General features: G+C 40.5%; 1 protein-coding gene across 4 annotated transcripts in view; it reads right to left on the bottom strand.

Annotated features, from left to right (window-relative positions):
- BIRC6 (baculoviral IAP repeat containing 6) overlaps positions 1-12,190 on the bottom strand; it is a 1,530,571-nt gene that overhangs the window by 75,606 nt on the left and 1,442,775 nt on the right. For all 4 annotated transcript variants that reach the window (XM_033935681.1, XM_033935678.1, XM_033935679.1 and 1 more), the window contains one exon: positions 8,120-8,337. In XM_033935681.1, coding sequence (XP_033791572.1) covers positions 8,120-8,337 — 218 coding nt within the window. The remainder of the gene's footprint in view (positions 1-8,119; positions 8,338-12,190) is intronic.

The raw sequence follows: 12,190 nt of genomic DNA, 5'->3' as shown, positions 1-12,190 counted from the left end.
AAGCAGCGCAGGGATGCTGACGCTGACTTCGCGATCCTGCTGCGGGCTGCTTCACAGGTGGTGCAGGAAGGTCAGTGGGCGAGCGGTCCTTCGGGGGTGGCGGGGGACTGAACGGCAAGGCCGGGAACACCCCCTTAGGGCTGGTACCCGGGGCGGCCCGCCCCCCCCGCCCCCCCCTAGGTACGCCACTGCAAGGACTTACAGAATTGGGGTAGGAGCCCCGAAGATCTGAGGGTTGGGATTCAGAGGGAGCTTGTTAAAGCTGAGTAATAAAAGGGGAACCAGCAATTCTGTGGCCCAACAGTGGGAAGGACTGAAACTGATTATTGCTGGAATAACAAGAGCCTGCAGTAGGAATTTTTTTTTTTTTTTTTCTCGATTAAAGTTGGCTCTACAATGTGAAATGTAATACCTGGTGAAGAATCTGGATTTTGGATTAAAAGTCCAGGACTCAAGAGGATTCTTTTGAACTTCTTATGGGACTAGTTTTGTGTGCTCTTACAGAGACTGTGGTTCAATGCAGGGTAAAGCACTAGAACCTTGATTGTGAACTTACCTGACATAAACCCTGCTGTTCTTTCACTGAACTGTTTGGAAGATAAAAAAAATCTGTTTTTTTTTTTCTTTTGGAAAAAGGAAGCTTGTATGCTAGTGCTCCTTTATATGATTTTTTGGTTTTCTAATCATTGTGTTTGGATACAAATTAAACTTGGGACATTGGTTTGGATTTGACTTGGCTCGCTGTACTTTATTGTAGCACCAGTGAGGTCTTCCACTTTGGGAGCCACGCCAGGGTTGTGCTGCTGCCTGTCAGGGGTCTTTTCCTTGCTTCTAGAGACCCCGGCAGGTGACACCTGCTAAAAATTGAAAGAGCAAAAGCTCATCCAATTACTTACAGTACACAGATCCTAACTGCTGCTACCAACTTAAGGTTCATACCTCTTGTGAATCTGATCATGTGATCTACTGTATTGTTTGCCCCTGCAGACTTATTTATGTGGGATAAACTTCACGTCCTCTGAGACTACGCCTAAATGAACACAGAAGTGTTTTAAAGAGAGGACTAGCCTCAGCAACTATGGCTCAACATTGTGATACTCATAAACATGATTTTTTTCAACTACGCTGTTTGGTACTTGATCAGATTCCTATTCATCCTAGGAGCGGCAATAGAAGACTTCAACTCCAGCGCAGGGAGCAATTTTGGATTTTTCAGCTTCAGGCTGTGCAAACCCATGGATTAAATACAAGCATCGATTGGTTCTATTTTTACTGAATCCCGTTAGCATTTCTATAGCTAATCATGTCATCATTTTAGTTTTATCTTGTCTGCAGTATTTCTCTAGTATGCTCTCTTTTGTATATCAGCTGTTTTTAGCTCATGTGATTTCAACCATTCTGTTTTGTTAATGAGCTGACATGGTCTGCCCGGATTGGCTGGTTCATGTTCAGCTGACCTGTCACGTGATCTTTCTCCTGACAGTGCTGGACATGATTATAAGCCCCACTACAGTGCTTTGAAATTTGTGGTTGAAAGCAGCAGTTAGGATCTGCGTACTGTAAGTAGTTGGATGAGCTTTTGTTCTTTTTCAGCTTTTAGCAGGTGAGCAATTTCATTTCCCTTTTGGGTTTGTGTTTTGTGTTATAGGATAGCCTGGATTTGACGCTAAGGCCCTGAAGCAGTGGTTACTGGCCATGAAACGATTGTCAGCCTGGCCTGTTTGTGTTCAGTGGTTTTTACCATTAATCATTCTTGGCTATTTTTTGCTCCTACCTGCTAACTTTAAACTTGTGCGAAAGTTTTTTGCCTATGATGCTTTGGTGGAAGAGTGTGGGTACACCTTTCCATTTGTCTGAGGCTTTTCTTTCGCTTAAGTAATAAGCTAGCTTTCTTGGCTTGTGTGGTGCTTTTGTTTTGGAGTGATATTTTTGAATTTTTGTGCTAAACAAACATACATACTGCTATAAAGATATATAAAAAACAACATAATCCCCAAACACCCCATATATGCCCCACCACCCAAAAAGAGATCCCACAAAACCAAGATCAAATCATATTGATAACAACTTATTCATAGTATCAATCGTCTCCATCTCTCCAAGGCATATACTGGTCCCATATTTTATTAAATGCTAAAAGTCTACCATTCTTATATGCAGTAAGTTTGAACATTGAGCAAAAATAATCCAACTTTCTCAAAACCAGTTCAAAAGACGGAATCAAAGCCTTTTTCCAATGTCTTGCCAACATTAATTTGGCTGCCACAAAGAAAAAAGTAGCAAATCTATGCAGTCTTTGTAATATCCCCAATGGGCAAACATGTAAAAGGCAAGTATCAAGTGACTAAGGATATCCCATTCCCACAATATTTCCCCAAAGTTGTAACAAGTGAGTCCAAAATGGGGCCACCAAGAGACATGTCCACCAAATATGCACAAAAGTATCCTGCTGGCCACAATTCTTCCAGCATAAGAACCGGAAAATATTTTAGCAAGACGAACAGGTACAAAAAAATTTTATACCCGTTTTACACTAATGAGGCAGAGACGAAGCATCTTATAGATACCTGGTTTGTGGATTTTTAAAAGATTACAATGAACATATTACAATACTACACACTCTATAGCAAACGTCACAGCATTATCTACCATCACTACTATAATAAGACAAATGGCAACGCTGAAACTGGATAAGCCACTATTTTAAACAAGTGAAGAAAAATTTTATTTTATTTTAATTTATTTATAGTCTGCATATTCTACAATTCTATGCGGATTACAAATTATTCAGGTACTCAAGCATTTTTCTCTCTCTGTCCCAGTGGGCTCACACTCTATCTAATGTACCTGGAGCACTGGGGATTAAGTGACTTGCTCTGGGTCTCAAGGAGCAGTGCAGGATTTGAACACACAACCCCAGGGTGCTGGGGCTGTAGCTCTAACCACTGCACCACACCCCCATAGTAACATAGTAAATGATGGCCATCCAGTCTGCCCATTATACTCATTAAAAATACATGATTAAATTAACTTGTCTCTTCATTGAAATTTCTGGGGCATAGACTGTAAAGTCCACCTGGTATTGTCCTAGGTTCCAAATGCTGAAGTTGCCATCCAAGTTTACTTCAGCCTATACAACCATCCTGTTTGCAGGATATCTACCATAAAGTCTGGCCAGTAACATCCTCATGTTCCAAGTTAGTGGAGATCCCATTGATGCCTCCCCTGCCCATCCTACACCAAATTACCACATATGGGACACAGACATTGCAAGTCTGCCAGTACTGGTCTTAGCTCTTTAATTTACATCCTTCGTTTTCTAATTAGAGATCCTTTATGTTTATCCCACACTTTTTTGAATTCCATCACCGTTTTCCCCTCCACCATTTCCCTTGGAGAGCATTATAAGCATCCACCACCATCTCCGTGAAAAATAATTTCCTAGCATTTCTCCTGAGTCTTCCTCCCTGCAACCTCAAATTATGCCCTCTAGTTTTACCATTTTCTCTTCTCTGGAAAAGATTTGGTTCTATATTAATACATTTCAAGTATTTAAACATTTGTGTCATATCTCCCCTGTCCCTACTCTCCTCTAGAGTTTACAAAGGCCACATTCTCCAACCTGTCCATCCCTGACACAAAAAAACTACTATCCAAACTATCCGTGCGCTGCAGCTCCCTAAACAACTGTCCCTCTTACCTTCTCACTGCCGCTCCTGGACAAATCACCACCTTGATCACCAACCTATTCAATAGCTCCCTAAACCAAGGCCACTTGCCAAATATAATGGGAAAGATTGCTCTCACCCCGATACCAAAATCACCAAAGGCGGATCTCTTTTTGGCTTCAAATTATAGACCTATCGCCAGCATACCCATTTTCACAAAAATCATTGAGACCCACGTAAGTAAACAACTCACAATGTACATGGAGCAACACTCATGCCTCCACCCGTCCCAATTCGGATTCCGTCAACAACACAGCACAGAGCTTCTCCTCCTCACCTTAATCACAAAAACCAAACAACTGCTCAGCACAGGACGCCAAGCAATACTCCTCCAATTTGATATTTCAGCAGCCTTCGACTCAGTTGACCACCATCTTCTACTAATAAAACTATCAGAAAAAGGCATAACAGGCACAGTGCTAAAATGGTTTTCAGACTTCCTAAAAAACAGAGAATATATAGTCAATATGAGCGGAGAGACCTCCAACCCCTGAAAAGCCTTTTGTGGTGTGCCACAAGGCTCCCCACTCTCTCCAATCCTATTCAATCTTTTCATGAGCTGTTCATTCGCAGATGATATTTTTCTCCTTATTCCAACAACCAAAAATCAATCGGACTTATCCAACAAAATCTCACACAATATAGAAAAAATCCAAAATTGGGCAACAACCAACCAACTGAAACTAAATACAACTAAAACCAAAGTTCTATACTTCCACGTGGCCCAGCAAATGGCACCAACAAGCATAATCACCCTTCGATCAGGCGAAACCCTCTCCATAGACGAGTCCTCCAAAATCCTAGGTTGCATACTGGACTCCCCTGTAACCATGGAACCTCAAATAACTAGTCTCTGAAATAAATCCCTCTACACTATGAGACAACTAAGACTAATCAAGCCATACTTTCACCAACACCACTTTGCCTTAATCGTACAACTGATGATCTTACCACAACTGGACTACTGCAACTTCATCTATTTGGGAATCAACACTGCTCTAATTCACAAACTGCAACTCATCCAAAACACTGCCGTAAGACTTATCTTCAACCTGAGAAAATACAACTCAGTCACAACCTTCATCAAACAATTGCACTGGCTACCCATCCCATCACGAATAACATTCAAAATATCTTGCATCATTCACCTCATACTTTATGGAAACTCTGCGGTCCCACTCATCCAGTTCTTCTCAATAGCATGGTCTACTTCTCGCAGAACTCTCAACCGGATGCTACTAAATCTCCCATCCACAAAATACCTCCACTATAAATGAGTTTTCCACTCCATGCTTACCTTTCTAGGAGTAAAAACATGGAATGGCCTTACAGAAAAGGCCAGAACTGAACCTTGCCATATCATCTTCTGAAAAAAAATGAAAACCCATCTGTTCGATACTTAATCTCCTTTACCCTCTCCTCTCACCCTTCCCCTTCCCTCCCACCTCCTCTCTCCCCTTCCTCTCCCTCTTACTTATCCACCTCCCCTCTTGCCTCTCTTTACAGTCACCTTGAGCCTGTATAGGTATGAGCGACACACAAATAGATTAGATTAGATATTTAGATCTTCCAGGCTCTTTTCATACTTCTTTTGGTTCAAATCCCTTACCATTTCTGTCACCTTCCTCTGGACCGCTGCAAGTCTTTTTATATCTTTCACCAGATACAACCTCCAAAACTGAACACAATACTCCAAGTGCAGACTCACCAATGACCTATATAGGGGCATCAACACTTTCCTTCTTCTGCTGGTTATTCCTCTTTCTATACATCCTTCTGGCTACAGCCACCATCTTATCATACTGTTTAGATGTCTTTAGATCCTCAGACACAATCACCCCAAGGTCCCTCTCTCCGTCAGTGCTTATCAGCCTCTTGCCTCCCGTTTATAGGGTTCCCTTGTATTTTTACTCCTCAAATGCATTATTCTGCACTTCTTCGCTTTGAATTTTAGTGCCAGATGTTAGACTATTTTAACTTTTGCAGATCCTTTTTCATGTTTTCAACTCCCTCTGGGGTGTCCACTCTGTTACAAATCTTGGTATCAACCACAATGAGGCTAACCTTACCTTCTCATCCAGACATGGGCAATTCCGGTACTCGAGGGCCAGAATCCAATTGGGTTTTCAGGATTTCTCCAATGAATATGCATGAGATCTATTTGTATGCACTGCTTTGAATGCATATTCATTGGAGAAATCCTGAAAACCCAATTGGATTCCGGCCCTCAAGAACCAGAGTTGCCCATGTCTGTTCTAACCCTTCAGCAATGTTGCTCACAAACATATTTAACAGAATCAGTCCCAGCATTGATCTCTGAGGCATTCCACTACTCACCTTTCCCTCATCTGAGCGAATTCCATTAACCACCACCCTCTGGCATCTGTCCATCAACCAGCTTCTAATCCAGTTCACCGCTTTCAGCCCATGGAGTTTTTTTAAGAGCCTCTTATGAGGAACCGTGTCAAAGGCTTTGCTGAAATCTAAGTAAATTACATCTAGCGCACATCCTTGATCTAATTCTCTGGTCACCCAGTCAAAGAATTCAATCAGATTTGTTTGGCATAATTTACCTTTAGTAAAGCCATGTTGCCTTGGATCTTGTAATCCATTAGAGTCTAAGAATTTCACTATTCTCTCCTTCAGCAACGTTTCCATTATTTTTCCAATAACTAAAGTGAGGCTTACTGGCCTGTAGTTTCCCACTTCATCTCAGCAACCACTTTTGCAACCATATCAACTCTTCTCTAGTCTTACTGAACAAATCTTTAAGAGGACTCACTAGAACCTCTCGGAGCTCCCTCAATATCCTGGGATGGATCCCGTCTGGTCTCATAGCTTTGTCCATCTTCAGTTTTTAAAGTTGTTCATAAACACTTTCTTCTGTGAATGGCGTGGTATTTCTACTCCATTCCCAGGTGTAACTTTGCTAACCAATCGCGGTCCTTCTCCATGTTTTTCTTCTGTGAATACAGAACAGAAGTATTTGTTTAGCACGTTTACTTTGTCCCTCATCACTCTCCACATACCTTCTTTCAGTCTCGTAATTCCATTTTTTGTCTTTTTCCTTTCACTAACATACTTGAAAAAAATTTTGTTTCTCTTTTTTATATTCATAGCCATTTGCTCTTCCGCTTCCACCAGACATCTCTCTCTCTTTACTTATTTCAGTTTCATCTGATATTCCTTTCTGTACTCTTCTTGAGTTTTTTTTATATTTCATGAATGACAATTCTTTTGCCTTTATTTTTTCCGCCACTAGTTTGGAGAACCATATCGATTCCTTTTTCTCTTATTTTTATTTATTTTCTCACATAAAGGTCAGTAGCTCTTTTTATTGCACCTTTCAACTTGGACCACTGTTTTTTCACTTCCCTTATGTCTTCCCATCTAATCAGCTCTTTATTCAGGTACTCTCTCATTCTACTAAAGTCTGCATGTTTGAAATCCAGGGCTGAGTTTGTGTGGCCATCCTCCTATTTGGCTGCTATATCGAATAGAACTGTATGATGATCACTACTTCCCAAGTGGGCATCCACTCGGACATTAGAAACACTTTCTCCATTTGTGAGCACCAGATCCATTATCGCTTTTTCCCTTGTGGGTTCCATCACCATTTGTCTGAGAAGAGCCCCTTGAAAGGCATCCACGATTTCCCTACTTCTTTCCGATTCCGCAGATGGAACTTTCTGGTCCGCATCTGGCAGGTTGAAATCACCCAGCAACAGCACCTCCCCTTTCTTTCCCAACTTTTGTATATCTGTAATCAGAACTTTGTCAATTTGCTATGATTGAGTTGGAGGTCTGTAGACAATACCCAAGTGGATAGAAGTTCCATCTTCTCTTTTCAAAACAATCCATATCGCTTCTTCCTTTCCCCAGGCGCACCATTTTTTCCTGAGCAAGGCTGTTAGCAGGAGGCTTTCCTCGACGCAATGATAGCAAAACAGGGTTTCCCTGTCAGGCTTTAACATTATTTTGGATATCCTTGGAGATAATTTTCAGTTTCAAGATCTGCGACCAGGATTGGAGAATAATTGATAGAAGATTTGGACTTTTTGTTCCTGCTGTTGGAGCATGGCCGATTTCTGAACCTGGAAATTGCAATACAAGATAAGTGGCGTTTTTTTTCTGACTTATGATGGTGGTTACATGTCCTGCTTTTGTGTGCTTTGAGTAGGAAGGTGCCATACAACTGAGGTCTTTTTTTCTCCTCTTATTTAAAATAGCAGTTTATCCAGTTTCAGTGTGGTCATTTGGTTTATTATAGTAATAGAGATGCATATTACAACACTGCCAGCACCACAGGGGCAAGCCTTTGCTCTGTTTTAAACAGTGAAACCTAACGACACACTACTATTTTAGAAACCTATAAAATATTCAGATTTTACCTTCATGATATCAAGCCGCTCTTCATCACAACGTACAAACACACTGGATGAAGATGAGAGGGGAAGTGATGTGGAAAGTGTCACTGCTTCCTGAGCAAGTCGTCGAGCCCTGGCAGCACTGTTAGCATCACTGGCATTTTTCACCTGAGACATGTAGTGGTAGTTCACCTTGAATACCATTTTCCCATCGTCATCTTCAGAAACCATTTCAAAGGTATCTGAAACAAAGGGCAGAAAACACATCTAATAATAATGCACAAACTTTCCAGAAAAAAATAACTAGCCATATGCAAGTGTTAAATTTGAGTTTGTAACAAAGCATAAGAAATTAAATATGATCAGTAAACTCACCTTCCCCTCCTAATGAAAAAAAATATTCATAGTATTTAGGACTTTTAAAAACACTTTTCTGAATTCTCATTACAAATACCAATTTGGTAGTTAATCCAACTTATGATCCCCTTAGTAAATACCCCTTACTAGTTTGAGGTTAGCTGTATTGATGGCAAACCTATGGAAAAACTGCTCAAGGTGACACTGACTATTAATTCTAGCTGCTTAATATCTTAATGTATCAGGCCTAAAATATATTCTCTTCCCTCAGTCAACTGTAAAGAGAAGAGTATACAGAATATGTTGAAATAGGTTAAAAAAAATCAAATCAAATATGTCTGAAAGAGAAGCAAAGGTTCTCTTCTATTAAACAGAAGCAGCTAAGATTTGGTCACTAATAAAGAAAGCTCCAGTTGATATTAAGTCCTCTTCTTGCAGATTTAAAATGAATTATTATTTAAAAAAATAACTGAACAGCTTACAAGAACTTAATGATAAACAGCATTTTGTGAATGCAAGAATGAAAAAATGGTTAAGCATAGTACATTACAAAACATTTATGCATGCTATAATCAAAGAAACAAAGACCATAACCAAGGAATACATTCAGGATAGTTTGCATAAAGAAAAGAGCACCTTATTTCAGGGGCATAGCTATCATTGAGCAAGCCAGACAAAAAACGCTGAGAGCAGCTTGATAGTTGGAGCTGCCTTCTCTGCCCAGACCTGCAAGCAAAAACACTTTCCTCTATGACAGGTTAGAGGTGGCAAAAAGGAAATACTGCCATACTGGGACAAATGAAAGGTTCATAAAGACCAGTGTCCTGTTTCCAACAGCAGCCAATCCAGGTCATACATTCTTGGCAAGATTGCAAAAGAGTAAAACAGATTTTATGCTGCTAACAAATAGGTAACCCAGACCTCAAACACTCCTTGTCCTGAAGAGGTGATGAGTGAGGATCTGCTGAGTGGAAGAAAAATTCCATTGGAATATCTTACATGCTAGCATTCAAACTTGGGAAAAGGTAAAACTTGGGTTTCTGGAGATGAACTTCGGATTCCTGAACCATGGAGAGGTGCTGCAAGGACTACAGGGACCTAATGGACTTCACCTGACCAGAAGGGTAAAGAACGTCATTGGACACCGTCTAGCCCGCCTACTTCGTAGGGCTTTAAACTAGGTAAGTTGGGGGAAGGTACCCTCTCATGTGATGGCGCAAGTAACCAACTTGGCAAGTAAGTTGTCAATCCATTTCTGAGTCCGAGGTAAGTGCACACATTGCAGACAGTATTATAGGAGTCCAATTAGCTCAGGCAGGAATATCTACAAAGACACATAGCAAACATAAGGTATGGAGGGATATGTATGTTAATGCCCACAGTTTGGACAATAAGATTCTGGAATTAGAGATGGAAATGAGGAACGCCGACCTAGATGTGGTGGCAATATCCGAGACTTGGTTCACGGACTCCCATGGGTGGGATTTGGCTATATCGGGATACAACTTACTTCGGCGGGACAGAGAGGGCAAAATGGGAGGAGGGGTAGCACTATACACTAAAGAGGACATTAAAGTTACCAAGATCGCAGATGTCAAGTACACCGGGGAATCCCTCTGAGTGAATTTGGCTAGAAGGAAGGACAAATGCCTGTATCTTGGCGTAGTATATAGACCTCCAAGACAACAGGAGGACATGGATATAGAATTAGTCAAGGACATTGAGAATATGTAATGTAATGTAATATAATTTATTTCTTTTTCTTTTTCAATGTTTTTATTGAAATTTTTCATTAATAACAAACATACACAACAAAATGCATATTCGATACAATTATACAACATGGCAAGTACATTGTAAAAAGCAATAATAGTACGAATGTACATAGTAATGAATAAGAGAGATGATATAGGGTCTATCCAACCTAAATCTTAATAAAACAAGTAGTGTAGAGTCATAAGAACCCATAGTTCGTCAAGAAATAAGCAGCAAAATGTCTATGTATTACAGTATCTTACTAAAGGCGCCCAAATAGTTCTATAGATAAGAGGTACCATTACGTTCAGCCAGTATTTTTTCATATTTACCAACAAGACATAGGGAGTTCCACCATGCATGTAACTCTATTTGCGTTAAGTCTTTCCAGTAGTGTAGCACATTCTGAATTGCTAACGACAACATAATAGATAATAATCGACCTTTTGTAGCATCAATAGGGGATTGTAAGCCCCTATCCATTAGTATGAGGATCTTATATGTAAGTGGATCAGTAATGGTTAAAATATCACATATTGTGTGCCATATCCTATTCCAGTAGATATTTAAGTGAGTACATGAGAATAATAGATGTTCAAGTGTACCTAAATGTTGCCCACAAGACCAGCAATTCGGTGAAGTAGAAGGGTCAATCTTGTGAGATAAAATGGGAGTCCAAATGGCCTTGTGTAACAAAAAATACATGGACAGTAAAAGTGAAGCTAAACATATGGCTTTGAAAAGCATGTTCCAAACAGCGGACCAATTAATGGCATCCGAAGGTAGGCTTAACTCAAGAGTTCCACTTGAGTTCCGTAGGGGCAGCAGGTCTACAGTCCGGGTATAAGACGGTTTTATACCAGATGGACGCTCTGTTATTCCATGGAGAGATTTTGTGGTACAATTCATATAGGCTCGGTTTGGAAAGTAACATGAGAGTATTAGGCATTGAATGATTAAAACAATGCAACAGTTGCAGCCATTGGTATCTTTGTGTACATGGTAAGCTCCATTTGAGCATAAGATCCTCAAAAGACATCCAAGTATCACTGTCCATCAGGTCTTGTATAGACTGAATTCCACAGCTCTGCCAGAGGGACCACGAAAAAGTGCGGTCTTGGATTTTAAGCATAGAGTTGTTCCACAAGGGGATCATTTTAGAGTGTGTCCATTTCACTGATAAGGATGATTCTGCCATATTAAGCGCTTTCATGTATGCTGAAAGGATAGGGTCAGATTTCTCCCTCTTCGATAAAGACGACCCTGGTAGTAAGGACAGTCTGTATTCACCATAAAGTGAGTGTTCTAAACAAAGCCAAGCAGGTATATCTGCATTCCTGGAAACATTATGCGTCTGAAACCATTGATGTAAAAGGAAAGCGTTATGAGATAGAAGAAAATCAGGAAACCCAACTCCACCGTCCTCCCGAGAGGCCTTCAATTTAAGTAAAGCAATGCGAGGTTGCTTTTTATTCCATAAGAGAGAAGAAAGAATACCATCAATAGATTTGTAGAAACCTGGAGGCATATGGAACGGAAGCATGTTTAAGACATAGTTTATCTTAGGAGTAATCATCATTCGGATTGTTTCCAATCGACCCCACCGCGATAAGTTTAGCGGAGACCATTTGCTAGTGATGGACTTCGTGAGGTCCAGCAGATATGTCACATTGAGTTGGATGGTTTCCTCAACTGTTGGCCCAAACAGTACTCCTAGATATTTCATTCTAGTGCTAGACCATTGAACTCCATATATAGAGATCTCCGCCTCCACACTGGGGCAGTTGATTGGCATGACCTCCGTCTTTGAAGTGTTCAGTTTGTAACCTGAAAGGGTTGCATAGTCTTTGATAACAGATAACATAGTTGAGAAAGAGGATGGTGTGATATATAGTAAGATGTCATCCGCATATGCTGACACTTTTATCTCTTGATTACAGCAGGTGAATCCATGTATGTTAGGATTATTTCAGAGTTCAATAT

Source organism: Geotrypetes seraphini, chromosome 3, assembly GCF_902459505.1.
Source record: "Geotrypetes seraphini chromosome 3, aGeoSer1.1, whole genome shotgun sequence".
NCBI classification, from domain to species: domain Eukaryota; kingdom Metazoa; phylum Chordata; class Amphibia; order Gymnophiona; family Dermophiidae; genus Geotrypetes; species Geotrypetes seraphini.
The sequence above is the reverse complement of the archived record's forward strand: the minus strand, read 5'-3'. Positions and strand labels throughout refer to the sequence as shown.